The following is a 13,912-nucleotide window of genomic DNA, read 5'->3' as shown; positions in this document are numbered from 1 at the left end:
AGCTGTAAAAAATTATATCTTATCAGAATTGCCAGTCAATACTTCTGATGAGTAGTGCGCTCTCAGGGCTTGGATGACACTGAACTTTTTGTGACTTGCTAGAACTTAAAATTTCCCAGCCCCAAATTAGAGTGTAGTTTGTTGGTTTGATTGATCATGCTTTGTTGTTTCAGACTTTTGTGTAGCGTTCATCGGCTAGAACAAAATATACGTTAACCGCAGAATATAAGCAATTGGTTATTGAATAATATTACCAAGATCTACTGGGTTGATCATGTTAATGTATCGAATAAGAAAGTTCAGGGAATGTGGTGTGCCTGTATGTGCCCTAACCCTTGCAAGCGCTGTCTGGTTGGTGTTACTTATTCGGAATTAGCTCTCGGCTACTGTCGCCAGATTAAACGCGTTGTCCAAACGCGTGCAAAGTTTCACGACGCGTCGACCTGTAGAACTCATTCTGGGTTCCGACGCGTTACCGACAACTCACCCGCGCTCTTGTCCATCGCAAGGCCGCATCAATTCATGTCATATCCTCCCCGCGCTCCGCATAATTATCGAAAACCTTCGACATGGACGCGGCAACGGCGGCAGTTGTTGATTCTTACAAGGACAATCTACTGTCAAGGGATGACCGGAAAAACGCCGAGGACGACGGCAATGAGTCGTTGGACGACGACGATTTCCTAGAGTTGTTAGAGGACGACACGGCGGTTTTGGATGCACTGCGAGAACGGCGAATGCAGGAGCTGAGTGCACAGTACATTTCCTATTTTGCTGCTGTGGGAGAGACGGCTCGTACTAACGGGGGTTCTCAGGATGAAGGCGTCGCGGAGGTTGTACGATAGCGGCTACGGCCGACTAACGGACGTGTCTTCAGAGAAGGAGCTTATGGATATTTCATCGTGAGTGCATCGCGGTTCAGTGGAGACAGGACCTGTGACTAAGCGATCATAGCGCCGCCAAGTACTCAGTTGTGCACTTCTACCAACCGACATTCAGGCGGTGCCTTATAATGAAGGAACGACTAGAGGTACGATCTACAGGACTATTTATAAGATAATTAGCGTCTAACTAATTTAACTATAGTCTCTTACGGCGAAGCATATGGAGACCCGCTTCCTTTCCATTAACGTCGACACGGCTCCGTTTCTCGTTGTCAAGCTCAAAATCCAAATTCTCCCCTGTGTGATCTGTTTTATCGACGGAAAGGAAGTACTGCGCTTAGTAGGCTTTGAAGCACTTGGAAACAGTGATAATTTCACATCGAGCGCGCTGGAATTCCAACTCCAACAGAGCGGTAAGTAGAGCTCCTTCTTCTGCTGCAAAACAAGCGAAATCATGACTAATTTCGAGTTCAGGAGTCATAACGAGCAAACTGGGCAAAATTAGAAATACGCCGATCTTGGGGAAAACGCTGCAGATCCGATCGGCTGCTTCGGAAGACGGTAGTGACGATGATTGGGATTAAAATAAACATGCATTTTCTACATCAACAGTACCTGGATGCATAAGTGAACTATTCGGGTCATCAGGCAGCCCTATAAGAGCGCTGTTTCGCATATATATAACGGCTAAAGAAACGAGACTAAGACTTGCGAAATTCGCGGAATGCAGTCAATGGTCGTGATGTTCCAGGCGGCGAATACAGTGGTTAGACTAGGAAAAATTTACTTACTGATTGGATCTTGAGCCGCACTCCTTCACTTCACGTGAGCCTGGCCCTGTACGGTCAGTTGGTATGAATTAGAGCTTTGAACCATGTGTATATTCCAAGAAGGACCTAAGCTGTGCTATCGAAATATAGTACTTTATTTTCAATTAAAATTAGGCTGACTATTAGCTTGTAATCACTACGACAGTTTGTAGCTTTCACTGCCGTTTGCAAGAAGATAATAATTTGCGGATGCGCCGTAGTTACCCTACTTCTCGAGGCTGCGCTAACAAAGTCAACAATAGCGAGAACTAATTCATACTACGCTCTATAGATTTGAGTTGTGTTTTCCATTCTGGTCGTTGCATGCCCAAAGATCAGAATTTTGCCTGGAAGAAGATGAGTAATAACTCCGATGAAGTTCTATGCGTGGATCAGCGAAAATAGACTTCGCAATCGCATGACCAATTTGACGCTTGGATGCTGCACACCCTAACCCGCAAGGCAGTCTAGGAGTCTTCCCAACTCTAGTAGAATCTTCGCGCATCAGAGACAGCGCTGCATCGCGTCGCCTACTTAAAATTCGCTTTAATCTTTGCCCGGAGCACTTAAAAAGACATTATTCATACAACCGGGTACGCGAGGCACTGGGATTTTGCACAGCAGGCTTATTGCGATATTTTTGAACACACCGGAGGATAGCAGACATACACATCGTCATGGAGAATCTATTGAAATGGTCGCTCGAGAACGCGCAATCTGCAGATTCAAACGTCGCTACAGAGAGGCGGCAAGCAGCTCCTGTACGTACTATTCACATTTTGTGGCTTGTGACCGTCTGCTGATTCATGCGTGAATAGAATCCCGAAGCTCTTGCACAGTTGTTTGGCGCGCCGGATGATGCGACTTTGATGCGGAAGGCCATGGGCGTGATTCTTGATCCCGAGGCCGACATAGAGACGAAGGAAACAGCGTTTGACAATCTGGAAATGGTATGCAGGCAGTTTACTTGTCACTCCGGTCAGTAGAGTAACTGACATTTTGGCAGCTCGTTGAGAACATGGACAACGCAAACAACCTCGAACCACTCAACCTATGGGAACCACTCATCGCGCAGCTTACCAACCCAGTACCGCTCCTGCGCAAAATGACATGCTGGGTAATTGGCACTGCAGTGCAAAACAACCCCAAGTCGCAGGCTGCGTTACTCATCTACCCGCATGCGATCCCGAACCTGCTTCACATCGCTGCGTCTGACCCGTCCAAGGAAGCCCGGCTAAAAGCAATGTACTGCCTCAGCTCCGCCGTGCGCAATCACGAGGCAGGGTATGATTCTTTCAAGAACGCGGACGGCTGGAAGACGTTGCTCGCGATTATCTCCCAGGAGACCCATAATAGTAAGTTGCGCCCCGCCAATTCACCCGAGGACGAACGGCATCTGTGGGAGAACGATGTGGATATCCGGCGGCGCTCGATTTTCTTGCTGGCAGGAATTCTATCAACCGAGCCCCTAGAGGCGAAGATCGATCTGCTACGATCGCTCTCCGGAGTGCCGTCGCTGCTAGAATTACTTCACGTCGAGCAATCATACGGCGCGATCGAGAAGATTGTGCAGATCTTGCTTGTGTTGTCAAAGTCTGACACAGGCTTATCAGATGACGAGAAGGAATCGATTCGGAAAGGACTTGCGCGCGCAAAGAAGGAAGATTTGCTGGAGACGGAGGATGGTGCAAATACAGAGCTAACTGCCGAATGGAGACTCCTGGAACAGGTAGTCAATCAGTGAGCTAGATGGGCCGTAATTAATACAAATATCAGCTTGGAGATTTACTTTTGCGAGTTCGGGCTGGAAAACAATGCCATAACTAGACTAGTGCTGTCTGTCTGAGCAGTGGTTCGTAAGGAAGGAAGAACCGTCGTGAATAACTACTGTCATCAATTCCTACGAAGGCTATCCATCGCGCCAAGTTATACCATCCTTCACCAACCCGCAAACGAAAGCTATGTACTGGAAAACACAAACACAATAACACAATCCCCACAACTAAATCAGCAACAAGAGAAGAAAAGAGGAAAAACGGGCACACAAAGCAACGCCATATCTTAGGTGGTTTACTTCTTTATATAAGACCTTTCGGCGTTTGGATTGGACAGAACAAAAACGGCCCGTGACATGATTGAAACTCTTCTTCGCAGCTCGCAAAGCTGGCTAGTTCGTAATCTTTGAGAAGAAATGAAAAACAGCAAGACAAGACCCGCCGTGCTATCAAATCTGCAGACTCATTCATAAACAAAATAGAGAACAGTAATCATTAAATCAAAAAAAGAAAGAGATAAACTTCGATCCAAGAGTCTGCCGCGGCGTGGTCAAGGAGAGTTAGGAAACAGAGCACAAAACACAAAGGAAAAACATGAAAGCGCTGCCGTGTCCTAGTCGGATGCAGATATCAGCTCTGGTACCGTGAGTCGCATGCGATGGCTCTGGAAGATGAGTCAGTAACGGATCGGCCAATGTGAGATGATAGCTACGACGTACACTGGGGAGCTTCGGGATAACAACAATAAGACAGGCCAGGCAGTTTAGGATAAACATTCCAACATCATAGTGTGTATAGTGAGTCGAGATGAGAAACCTGTGGAGATTAGCCGTGTACGGGAAGTTCAAGAGGGAAAGAGGCACATACAATCCGATGGGTACACCGAGCAGAAATTTCTTAGATGGAGTGTACTGATCGCCGTTATCGATCTGCTCCCACATGTTCAGATTGTCGTACGCGCCAGCGTTGAACTCGAAGGGAATGCCGGTGACATAGTGGAACATGAGGTAGGATCCCTAGAAGATGTGTAAGCGAAGATCGCGGCGAGTCGAGTCGGTTAAGGGGGGATTAGCCCGCAACATACCACAACGTAGGAGATGTTTGTGAGCGTCCAACTCAGCTCCTGTGAGACACCGGGAAGAAGATCATAGAAAATTTTGAGGCCCGCAATGAGGACGAAGTGTATTATCCAGGCGCCTGTGGGCGAAGAGCGTTAGTCAGAGAATGCACTTAAAGGAGTATGTGGAAATAGATAGATAGATGAGGCAGACACAAGCAAGTGGAGACAGGCGCAAGATCGCCTCACACGACCGAAGCGGCTGGACCAGTGCAAGCGGCGAAGACCACGTTCGGAGACGTGCGGTGGTGATTGTGCTTGCTGACAGCGAAGCACTAACTCCCACCGCCGCGCGGAGGATAGCAGCGACCGACCGAGGACGGCCGCTCAGCTATGGCGAAGTATTGCAACACAACCAGAATACAAGAAGAAAAGGTAATTCACCCTTATGATTCACCCAATTTGCGTTGAGGTTGGGAAGCGAAGCCTGGTCGGACTGCTCCTCGATGGTCTCGGGCTGGAGATGGGAGATTATACTCGAGGATCGCCGGCGCCGTTCTTCCAGCTTGTTTGTGACCATGACGGACGAAGACGATGCTGAGTGGACAGGCATCAACAGATCGAGCTGTGCGCGGCGCAGCAGAGTCTGGAGGTGAAGAGGCAGCGTAGGCAGTGGCGAGGTGCGTAGAGGTAAGGCGAAGAGAAGACAAGAAGAGAACGCAGCGGAGGCGACGATGACAGGCACCGCACAGGATCACATGCTGCATCACTTGCGGCACATTCGTTTACATTGCTCTACACTTACGCCCCAACCACATCGCCCACGTGACAGGCTATTTACGGCGACCGAGCGAGCCAGGGCCCGGTAGCATTGCACGTGATACGCGCGTTCAGGGGCTGTCGACGGCTGTCAAGCCCGTGCTCAGCCGTGCTCGTATTCGGATCGTATCCGATCCGAGTTTCGCCAACCGCACCGAGGCCAATTTCAAGTGCGTTCTTCGCAGAGTCCTCAACTGCAGCAGCGCCTCAGAACACTTTACATGCCATGACGGACTCGCCCCTCCACTTCAAGATTCCGTCCTCTTCCGAGGTCTCGCCGCTTGCAACGCCCGACAACAACCTCCTCCTAGGCATCTCCCCCGATCCCGCCGCCTTCTCCCCCGCCTCCTTCTCGCACCCGCTGCACACAAATGGCATTTTCTCGGGTCAGTCGCGCGCTGCCACCGCAACCCCCACAATCACCTTTAGCGGCCCCCCGTCAGCTGCAACACCTAGCACACCTTCCGCGCTGCGGAATATATTCAATGTCGGAAGCAGTGCGTCGCCATCTATAGGCGTCAATGGCGCGGTTGATGGGATTCTTGATATTGATGCGACCCCGCGACGGCCAGTCTTTGGCCGGACGAAGAGCGAGGCGGCGCGGAAACGGGATATCGATGAAATTGTTGATCTTTTGCGTCGCCGGCCTGGTGCTTTATCCGAGCTTGCTATAGAACGTCTTGCGCGTAGCAATGGGTAGGATCATCTCTCTTCTCCACATGCTCTTTCACTAACACCCTCAGACTCGAAGTTTTCCACGAAGACATAGATGGAGGCAAGCGTATTAGTCTCGGCGGACGCATCATTCTCATCGACATCGATCTTATGATACCATCCAACAAGGTCATCAAAGCTAAGCTCTCTCTAGCCAGCATGATCACAGGCGGCGATAGCAAAGCACTGGCGCAATCTGACGCGATCCTCCTCGCGGATCTGCAATTCCCGACTCTCGACAAGTTCGCGCGTAATCTCGAGCGTGTTGCACGGCATGACAAATTGTCGTCGACTGAGACGGATAATTTTCAGGTGTTGGAGAGTTTGCACAGAACCGTGCTGCAGCGGATATACGCGTACGAGACGTCGGTGCGGAATATTGATGCGCTGAATGATGGGCATGGAATGCCGAAGGTTGACGATGCGGGCGTACTGGGTCTGTCAATATGGTATTGGCGCGAAAAGCACCGGATCCCGTCGTCGGCGCCACTGTCGTCTGACAATGCATACCGGGTCATCGTTGAAATCGACGAGTCTGGACACTCGGGAAATGGTTGGGGTATCGTGCAGAATAATCCTTTCATAGGCGACTCCATCGCCACTTCATCGTATGTTTACTTCCTTCTTTTCTCACCGCACATACTAAGACGTGTAGTGGCGATATCGACTGGCAAGAGCCAGACTACAGCAATCTCGAAGACCAACCCACAAGCTATGTGCTCATACTGGACCCGCCCGTCTCCATTCCATACTACGACGCAGCAATCCTCGATCCCGAAGGCGAAGCTGAACTCGAGACAATTTCGACATTCACAAACACCACCGAGAAACTTCTTACTGCAAAGCGCACAGTATACGACTCCACGGGGACACCCGTAGACTACGATTTCACACTCATGATGACGCAAACCATGGAAATGAGAAAATTCGAGCGCGTATACATCGCGCATCCTAGGCAGATCATCAAGGTGCTCGAGATCCTTCGACAAGCTATACGTGTACGTGCCCTGCTCGACAGCGCATTCGCAGAACCACTCCAAGCCGCCGCAGTAGCATCAAAAGTCGCCGCCTCTGAGAGCCACCACGACCTAAACTCTTTCCTTGCCGCCGTCTCTGCCGGCGCTACCATTGCAGCGCTGCGCCCGCCTGCGGTCGTGACCATCAAACTCTCAATGCCGTACGGCCAGCCGCCTCTACTCGGCGTGATGCTTCCCACCACCGACTACTCTGCCAGCGACATGCAGCCGCGGCTTACAAGCTTTTCCGTTGAAGTCAACCGGGGCGGGGCAGTCAGTCTGCGGGATCTCGCGGTTAATGAGAACATGGAGTTTGAGGGAAAGCAGCAGCTGATGACTGCGCTTGAGAATGTGATTGATGTCGCCGAAGATCTTGGCATCGTTGCTCATTGGCTTAGCGAGCAGGTTCAATAACCTACTCCATGTATAATTATGTATAAATTCAGTATAAGAGTAGTAAACAGCAAAAGCCAGCGCTTTTAAACAGCTAACTAGCAGATGACTCCTTTTTAATCCAAAAGTTGTAATCTACAGAACGGTCTTCTCGATCAAGAAGATGCCGTACTTGTCCTTAAGCACCTCTCTGTACGGGTCGCAAAGCTCCGGTGAGTACGGCGCGTAGATGCCGGGCTCTGTGTACTTTCCATCAAGCATGAAAGTCGCAGCAAGCGCACAGGGAGTGCCAACGAGCTTTGCCATCGAGCTGTAGCCGTTGGGGTCGCCGTAGTCGACAAGAGTGGAGGTGCGAATCCCTTTGGAGCCGTCCTTCCAGGTGATGCCGAACTTGTGCTGAAGCACGACCATGTCACGCTCCTCGGGAGCGTACTCCATGAGTTTCTCGAACAGCGCACATATGGTGTCGAGCGGGTTGCCACGGGGAGTGATAGGGGTCTCGGAGAAGAATCCGAGCCAGCGGAAGCCAGACACAACTTTCTCCTTTTCCTCAGCGGTATCGAAGGTAACCTTGGAGTCGATGGTCGCGAGGAGGTCCTCCTCGGAGGAAGAGGGAGCCCCGATGATCTGGGCGAAGGCCTCCTTCCAGGGGATGGCGGTGGTCAAAAAGTCCTTAGGGGTCTCGTCGAGGAAGCCAAGCGCGACGAGCGCGGAGACGAACTCGGTGAAACCAGGATAGCGCAGCGAACCGCGGAGGACGCTCTTAGCCTCGGGAATCTTGTAGAGCTCCCTGAAGATGGTGGAGTCACGGTTGCCGTAGCCGTAGAAGGAGAAGCCGGGGTAGATGAAGTACGGCTTGGCGCTCTTCATGAGATCCTTGCCGGCAACACGGACCAGTTCGCCGTCCTTGTAGTAGGTCGCGTCGTTACGGAGCGCGAGCAGCACACCGCGGGGAGACCACGAGAACTTGTAGCCCAATGGGTTATCCGAAGCCTCAGGGGCGGGCAGGCCGCCACAGAAGGAGGTGAACTCAGTGACCTCACCACCGGCCTTGTGGATCTCATCGATGGCCTTGACGGCGTAGAGATGGTCGATACCGGGGTCAACACCGATCTCATTCCACACAATGATGCCAGCGTCCTTGATCCTGGTGGTTGTTAGATGTGTGCATAAAATGGGGTTGTTATCAATGTTAATGTGACAATGAAAAGAAAACGTACTCCTTGTCCAAGGCACGAATGGCCGGGGAGAGGTAGCTGGTGGTCAAAACGTTGGTCTTCTTGGTCTTGATGGCCGATTTGATCACGTCGACGTGGAAGGTATATGGAATCAAGCTGCTCACGTGTTAGCAGTCTCATGCGTACCCAGAACAAGTCTTTCGCGAACCTGATAACAAGATCACATGCAGCAACGGCAGCATCGAGTGCGGCGGTATCGGAGACGTCGAGCGAGACGGCACGAGTGTTGGAGGCGTCGCCGGCAAGAGCCTTAGCGCTTTCGAGGGTGCGGCAGGCTGTGGAGCGATCGTGTCAGTACGCAGCGGACATAGAAGAGAACTCAATTGCACTTCCGAAGTGTGTGAGTTGCACCAACAAGCCAGAAAGCAAGTTAAAGAGGACTAAAGAGGGGCATACCGACTGTGACCTCGGTGTCTGGTCGTGCTGCGAGGATGTCGACGACAGGCTTGGCGACGAAGCCGGAGCCAAGAATAAGGACTTTCCTGTAGACGCAAGTCAGTTAGCTGTTCCCCACAATCATATAGTCCGCTAGGGCACATACTGAACCATTGCGGATGCCAATTGGTGCACGAGACGCGATGCGGACGTGTGGTGCAGAGGTGAAGTGGATATGCAAAAACTTCGAGGAGCGGCGGGAAAACGAGTCACTCGCGACGCCGCAGCGTCGAGGCCGGAGCGCAGCGAACTGGCCACTGCCAACCGCTGCGGACGGGCCCGCGCGACTTTTCCGCGCGCGCGCAGGCGGGCTTAAGCTGGAGATAACCGATGGTTCACGATAGCGCTGGATGAGTGCGTGCGTGCGGACGCGGAACATGGTCATGATAGTGGTGGTGAGCCTGCGACGACTGCAGGTCGCGGTCGTCGCGCTCTATATCTCCGCGATGCGGGAGAAGAGTCATAGTCTATTCTACGCGACTCTGCGCTGTGCGTCTCTTGTGAATCAGTTTTTAGACGCGAAGAGTGCGGGGCGCCTGCCTCGCGGACCGCACCCCTTTAGAATTGCGTGGTGTGCGGCCATCGAGATGCTGCACCGTGCCCCTCCTACACGCAACCCACTTCACCGTCTCATACACCCAGATACCAACACATCCACTAATAGAGAAAGTATGCAAAAGAAATCCCTCATACACTCCCGTGTGCCGTGTAACTAACTGCTGTGCAGCAGAATGCCGCTGTCCGATGCGAAGATCGAGGTGGTCAAGGATCTTGTACGCGCCAATTCCCTGACCTGATGATTCATATGGTGCTGATTCTGATCTTGCAATATAGAAATCCGAGGACGCAAAGTGGGTGAAGGTATTGGGTCTGAGTCTGCCATAGGCTTCCATCCATCTACTTCTGCTGCTGATCTGCTGCTTTAGATCCAGAAGGTGTTTTACAAGGACCCCAACGGAAAAGGTACGACAGCTTCAAGGCGGTTCACTGCACTTCAAGACCATTTATAACATATCGATAGCACGCGACTGGGAATTCTGTTCGCGGCGGACACGCGTCGAGGGCAGCGACGTCGATGGTGCGCTCTGTCTTCACACCTTATGCGACGACTCCACTAACCAACCAGGCGTCGCGATCATGGCTATCCTCGAGAAACCCACCGGTCCGGAGATCCTTCTTCAGCGCCAGTTCCGCCCACCAGTCAACGGAGTACGCATCCATCTACATGCTAACTGCCGTTCAGCCGATTGACAGACGCCTTGCAGATTGTGATCGAGTTCCCCGCCGGCCTTCTCGATAGCGGCGAAACCCCCGAGGAGTGCGCTGAACGTGAACTGCTCGAGGAGACTGGGTATATCGGCAAGGCGTTCCACTGCAGTCCGATTCTGTTCTGCGATCCGGGTGGGTAGTCGCAAAATTAGTGTGTACGCCGGCTGAAGGGACAGCTAACGACCGCAGGTTTCTGCAACACAAACTTGAAGCTCGTGCAAGTTGCCATTGACCTCTCAGACCCGCGCAACGTCACGCCGGAACAGCAACTTGAGGACGGCGAGTTCATTGAAAACTTCACAGGTGCGTCGTTGCCTCCTTTCTACACTTTTCCCTCTCCCCTCCCCTCGCTAACCCCTCACAGTTCCACTCAAAGAGTTTCCCGAGCGTATGATAGACTTCGCTGCCGAGGGCTTCATCTTGGACGTCCGGGTGCAGAACATCGCGGAGGGCATGATTGTCTCGCGCAAGTACAACCTGTAGAGCAGCGCGGGGTAACGCCCCTAACCCTGGCCGACATCGGCCTCGCACTTAATTTTCGGTGACTCGTACGAAATTCCAAAAAAAATTTCTTCCCGTTCCTCTTCTTCTTCTCTGTCACCCCATCCACCTTCATAGAAGCAATGGCCTCCCGCACTCTTGCATCCTCTCTCCGCGCTACCGTCGCACGCGCTACTCCCGCCGTGCAGCGTCGTGGCGTTGCTATCGCTGCCAGCGCCGCCCGCGCGCGCGTTGCGTCCGCTGTGCGTCCTGCCGTCGCCCAGCAGGTCCGTGGCTATAAGATGATTGACTTTGCCCAAAACGGCCAGCTCGAGAAGGTCCACGGTAGGTCTACACCGGTTATAGATCCGTCAATGGCAGGTCTAACGACTCAGAGCGCAGCGAGTGGCCCGCCGAGAAGCTCCTTGAGTACTTCAAGGGCCAGACCTTTGCCCTCATTGGCTACGGTTCCCAAGGCTACGGCCAGGGCCTGAACTTGCGCGACAACGGTATGAACGTCATCATTGGTGTGCGAAAGGGCGGTGCCTCGTGGAAGGCCGCGCAGGAGGACGGCTGGATCCCCGGCGAGACCTTGTTCGACGTAGAGGAGGCCATCGTCAAGGGCGACATCATCATGAACCTGCTCTCCGACGCCGCCCAGTCCGAGACCTGGCCCAAGCTGAAGCCTTTGATCACCAAGGGCAAGACTCTGTACTTCTCGCACGGCTTTTCCGTCGTCTTCAACGACCTAACCAAGGTTGACTGCCCCGCCGACGTCGACGTCGTGCTCGTCGCGCCCAAGGGATCCGGCCGCACTGTGCGCTCCCTCTTCAAGGAGGGTCGCGGTATCAACTCCTCCTTCGCCGTCTTCCAGGACGTCACCGGCACTGCGTACGAGAAGGCCACCGCCATCGGCGTTGCCATCGGCTCTGGCTACCTCTACGAGACTACCTTCCAGAAGGAGGTCTACTCCGACCTCTACGGCGAGCGCGGCTGCCTCATGGGCGGCATCCACGGCATGTTCCTCGCCCAGTACGAGGTCCTCCGTGAGCGCGGCCACACCCCCTCGGAGGCTTTCAATGAGACCGTCGAGGAGGCTACCCAGTCGCTCTACCCCCTCATTGGCAAGTACGGCATGGACTACATGTACGACGCTTGCTCCACCACTGCGCGACGAGGCGCCCTTGACTGGTCGCCCAAGTTCAAGGCGGCCCTCAAGCCTGTCTTCAACGATCTCTACGACTCCGTCAAGAACGGCACTGAGACCAAGCGTTCCCTCGAGTTCAACTCCCAGCCCGACTACCGCGCAAAGTTCGAGATCGAGCTTCAGGCCATCCGCGACCTCGAGATCTGGAAGGCTGGCAAGGAGGTGCGAAAGCTCAGACCCGAGAACAGAGAGTAAGGGATTTCTAGTCGCATAGCTAGTCTTCACCTGGAGTTCGTTTTCTTTTTTTGTTACTTTTAATGATGCGTGCAAAAGTACTTTTTGTTCATGTCCCTTTTTTTCTTGTCTTTTTGTATAAAATGGATATAACACGATAGAATGTGTACTCTACAAAATCTGGTCCCGTAGATCGTGACTCACAGCTGTATTATTTCTCAAAGCGACTAGTCAGCGCCCGCCTACCATATAATTACAAACTGGTATTCTGTCTCGACATGAGAACTGCGAAGTGCGGAAGCAAAGTAAATGAACTCATGTTCGATATGGGGAGACTTACAAAACAAAAACAAAGTACACCGACTCATGACAGCGGAACGAAATAACCAACTAACGAGGAAACGCAGGAGCAAGAACAACAAAAAGACGTCAAATTCAGGCCACAGTGCTAATTAGATTATGAAAGCCTCGCATGCACAACGAATGCAAACTGATGTAAGGGGAGAATACAACATAAATCGTTATAAGGCGACCTTGTCGAAGCGCTCGTGGTTGACGGTGCCGCCGGCCATGGATGTGCGCACGTTTCTGCGGAAATTGTCCCGGTTCTGTTGCAGGTCCAGCGCAGCCTCTGTTTTTGTGATGTTAGCAAGTGCTACGCGTATCGGACGAAAGAGGTGAGGTGTAATGAACGTACCCTTGTTTAGAGGATCCGCGGCGTTCGGCTCAAGGAAGAGGAACTGGAGACCAACGAGAACGGCGTTCCTGCAGGAAGATGTTAGAATCCAAATGAGGGGAATGTTGTACGAACACGCACAAGTTCAGCACGGGCTTCCAATCTTCCCGCAGAATGTTCAAGCACACGTTTCCCTCCAAATCGATATTCGGATGATATATCTGTCCAACACATTAGAATCTCTGCCCGTGTCAGCTTCGTCCTCTAATAGACAGCGCACCTTCTGCATGCACTTCACCTTCGGCGGTTCGTGCGGGAAATTATTATTAATCTTGAACGAAAACAGAAACCGGCCGCCCTGGTACATGCCCTCGTCGGGCTCGATCGTGACCTCAAAATTGAGCAGGTCGTCTGGGTTCGGGAAATGCGTCTTCATAGTCGACGGCAGCACTAGCTCCGTCAGATCTGTCTCCATGTCAGCTCTGGCGTTACTAATAAACGAAGAAAGGTTAAGGAAGGTGTCGAGACGCACCTTTCTGCACGCGGATCTGAGCGGCAGTCACTTTCTTCTTCACAGTGCCGTCGCCGCTGCTCGCGGCAGCGGCAGCATCCTTGTCCTGCTGCTGCTTCATACTCCATATTTTCAACTACGCAACATGTCAACACTATTCTGTTCATCATTAGGCAGGGCAAGCCAGCCACCCAGACCGCCGTCGTCGATTCAGGCGCCAGGGTCGCTGGCGCGTGGCGCGCCCTTGCCCATTCCGAGGTGCCGATTAGACGTACCATTTTGCAGAAGTGTAGCGGAGGCTCTTTCAATGCGTGGAGGGGAGGATGCGTTTAGAGGAATCTGCGGTCGGCACCGTGCAGGCGTGCTAGAGGAGTGTGAAGCCGGGGTGGAGCGTGGTCATCGGTGCTTGACGAGGCGACTGCCGGCCGTCGAGAATCAGTACCAACCCCTGCTCG

The 13,912-nt window shown here is 52.6% G+C and overlaps 8 protein-coding genes across 8 annotated transcripts; 5 read left to right on the top strand and 3 right to left on the bottom strand.

Moving 5' to 3' along the window:
• Window positions 1-395: 395 nt before the first annotated feature.
• Window positions 396-1,824, top strand: V1518DRAFT_411013 (thioredoxin-like protein). Its single transcript, XM_066902741.1, has 5 exons — window positions 396-757; window positions 816-902; window positions 955-1,030; window positions 1,087-1,297; window positions 1,359-1,824. The coding sequence occupies exons 1-5, from the start codon at window positions 570-572 to the stop codon at window positions 1,466-1,468; spliced, it is 672 nt and encodes a 223-aa protein (XP_066762744.1). The 5' UTR covers window positions 396-569; the 3' UTR covers window positions 1,469-1,824.
• Window positions 1,825-2,206: 382 nt separating this feature from the next.
• On the top strand, window positions 2,207-3,688 carry V1518DRAFT_411011 (armadillo-type protein). Its single transcript, XM_066902740.1, has 3 exons — window positions 2,207-2,454; window positions 2,512-2,643; window positions 2,700-3,688. Exons 1-3 carry the CDS (start codon window positions 2,371-2,373, stop codon window positions 3,435-3,437), a joined length of 954 nt encoding a protein of 317 aa, XP_066762743.1. The 5' UTR covers window positions 2,207-2,370; the 3' UTR covers window positions 3,438-3,688.
• Window positions 3,689-4,081: 393 nt separating this feature from the next.
• Window positions 4,082-5,105, bottom strand: V1518DRAFT_369883 (ORMDL family-domain-containing protein; the record flags this gene model as incomplete). Its single annotated transcript, XM_066901299.1, has 5 exons — window positions 4,082-4,132; window positions 4,188-4,284; window positions 4,336-4,484; window positions 4,553-4,665; window positions 4,970-5,105. 5 exons carry the CDS (start codon window positions 5,103-5,105, stop codon window positions 4,082-4,084), a joined length of 546 nt encoding a protein of 181 aa, XP_066762742.1.
• Window positions 5,106-5,524: 419 nt separating this feature from the next.
• On the top strand, window positions 5,525-7,536 carry V1518DRAFT_453969 (mediator of RNA polymerase II transcription subunit 1-domain-containing protein). The gene is made up of 3 exons (XM_066906535.1): window positions 5,525-6,040; window positions 6,088-6,666; window positions 6,714-7,536. The coding sequence occupies exons 1-3, from the start codon at window positions 5,571-5,573 to the stop codon at window positions 7,486-7,488; spliced, it is 1,824 nt and encodes a 607-aa protein (XP_066762741.1). The 5' UTR covers window positions 5,525-5,570; the 3' UTR covers window positions 7,489-7,536.
• V1518DRAFT_411000 (Saccharopine dehydrogenase) lies at window positions 7,428-9,413 on the bottom strand. Its single transcript, XM_066902739.1, has 5 exons — window positions 9,247-9,413; window positions 9,102-9,187; window positions 8,854-8,980; window positions 8,688-8,801; window positions 7,428-8,614 (listed from the first exon to the last, which is right to left on the bottom strand). Exons 1-5 carry the CDS (start codon window positions 9,252-9,254, stop codon window positions 7,603-7,605), a joined length of 1,347 nt encoding a protein of 448 aa, XP_066762740.1. The 5' UTR covers window positions 9,255-9,413; the 3' UTR covers window positions 7,428-7,602.
• Window positions 9,383-11,012, top strand: V1518DRAFT_410996 (NUDIX hydrolase domain-like protein). Its single transcript, XM_066902738.1, has 9 exons — window positions 9,383-9,809; window positions 9,868-9,913; window positions 9,975-10,001; window positions 10,067-10,103; window positions 10,162-10,218; window positions 10,267-10,349; window positions 10,406-10,541; window positions 10,599-10,712; window positions 10,774-11,012. Exons 2-9 carry the CDS (start codon window positions 9,872-9,874, stop codon window positions 10,890-10,892), a joined length of 615 nt encoding a protein of 204 aa, XP_066762739.1. The 5' UTR covers window positions 9,383-9,809; window positions 9,868-9,871; the 3' UTR covers window positions 10,893-11,012.
• On the top strand, window positions 10,993-12,514 carry V1518DRAFT_410989 (6-phosphogluconate dehydrogenase). Its single transcript, XM_066902737.1, has 2 exons — window positions 10,993-11,234; window positions 11,285-12,514. The coding sequence occupies exons 1-2, from the start codon at window positions 11,033-11,035 to the stop codon at window positions 12,289-12,291; spliced, it is 1,209 nt and encodes a 402-aa protein (XP_066762738.1). The 5' UTR covers window positions 10,993-11,032; the 3' UTR covers window positions 12,292-12,514.
• On the bottom strand, window positions 12,460-13,863 carry V1518DRAFT_410987 (ubiquitin-conjugating enzyme/RWD-like protein). Its single transcript, XM_066902736.1, has 6 exons — window positions 13,733-13,863; window positions 13,479-13,593; window positions 13,227-13,411; window positions 13,088-13,167; window positions 12,968-13,035; window positions 12,460-12,901 (listed from the first exon to the last, which is right to left on the bottom strand). Exons 1-6 carry the CDS (start codon window positions 13,733-13,735, stop codon window positions 12,792-12,794), a joined length of 561 nt encoding a protein of 186 aa, XP_066762737.1. The 5' UTR covers window positions 13,736-13,863; the 3' UTR covers window positions 12,460-12,791.
• Window positions 13,864-13,912: the final 49 nt, after the last annotated feature.

The sequence above is a fragment of the Limtongia smithiae genome, assembly GCF_038497785.1.
Source record: "Limtongia smithiae strain NRRL Y-17922 unplaced genomic scaffold V1518scaffold_1, whole genome shotgun sequence".
In the NCBI taxonomy this organism is placed as follows: domain Eukaryota; kingdom Fungi; phylum Ascomycota; class Lipomycetes; order Lipomycetales; family Lipomycetaceae; genus Limtongia; species Limtongia smithiae.
The sequence above is the reverse complement of the archived record's forward strand: the minus strand, read 5'-3'. Positions and strand labels throughout refer to the sequence as shown.

Coding starts and splice junctions, on each gene's coding strand:
- V1518DRAFT_411013 (XM_066902741.1), top strand. CDS start 570: ATGGACGCGGCAACGGCGGCAGTTGTTGATTCTTACAAGGACAATCTA. Junction 758..815: donor ATGCAGGAGCTGAGTGCACA/GTACATTTCCTA, acceptor GGGGGTTCTCAG/GATGAAGGCGTCGCGGAGGT. Junction 903..954: donor GAGCTTATGGATATTTCATC/GTGAGTGCATCG, acceptor AAGCGATCATAG/CGCCGCCAAGTACTCAGTTG.
- V1518DRAFT_411011 (XM_066902740.1), top strand. CDS start 2,371: ATGGAGAATCTATTGAAATGGTCGCTCGAGAACGCGCAATCTGCAGAT. Junction 2,455..2,511: donor AGAGGCGGCAAGCAGCTCCT/GTACGTACTATT, acceptor ATGCGTGAATAG/AATCCCGAAGCTCTTGCACA. Junction 2,644..2,699: donor CGTTTGACAATCTGGAAATG/GTATGCAGGCAG, acceptor ACATTTTGGCAG/CTCGTTGAGAACATGGACAA.
- V1518DRAFT_453969 (XM_066906535.1), top strand. CDS start 5,571: ATGACGGACTCGCCCCTCCACTTCAAGATTCCGTCCTCTTCCGAGGTC. Junction 6,041..6,087: donor CGTCTTGCGCGTAGCAATGG/GTAGGATCATCT, acceptor TAACACCCTCAG/ACTCGAAGTTTTCCACGAAG. Junction 6,667..6,713: donor GACTCCATCGCCACTTCATC/GTATGTTTACTT, acceptor TAAGACGTGTAG/TGGCGATATCGACTGGCAAG.
- V1518DRAFT_411000 (XM_066902739.1), bottom strand. Junction 8,981..9,101: donor AGACACCGAGGTCACAGTCG/GTATGCCCCTCT, acceptor ATCGCTCCACAG/CCTGCCGCACCCTCGAAAGC. Junction 8,802..8,853: donor GCATGTGATCTTGTTATCAG/GTTCGCGAAAGA, acceptor ACACGTGAGCAG/CTTGATTCCATATACCTTCC.
- V1518DRAFT_410996 (XM_066902738.1), top strand. CDS start 9,872: ATGCCGCTGTCCGATGCGAAGATCGAGGTGGTCAAGGATCTT. Junction 10,104..10,161: donor CAAGGACCCCAACGGAAAAG/GTACGACAGCTT, acceptor ACATATCGATAG/CACGCGACTGGGAATTCTGT. Junction 10,219..10,266: donor CGAGGGCAGCGACGTCGATG/GTGCGCTCTGTC, acceptor CTAACCAACCAG/GCGTCGCGATCATGGCTATC.
- V1518DRAFT_410989 (XM_066902737.1), top strand. CDS start 11,033: ATGGCCTCCCGCACTCTTGCATCCTCTCTCCGCGCTACCGTCGCACGC. Junction 11,235..11,284: donor CCAGCTCGAGAAGGTCCACG/GTAGGTCTACAC, acceptor CTAACGACTCAG/AGCGCAGCGAGTGGCCCGCC.
- V1518DRAFT_410987 (XM_066902736.1), bottom strand. Junction 13,412..13,478: donor TCAGATCCGCGTGCAGAAAG/GTGCGTCTCGAC, acceptor ACATGGAGACAG/ATCTGACGGAGCTAGTGCTG. Junction 13,036..13,087: donor TGGAAGCCCGTGCTGAACTT/GTGCGTGTTCGT, acceptor ATCTTCCTGCAG/GAACGCCGTTCTCGTTGGTC.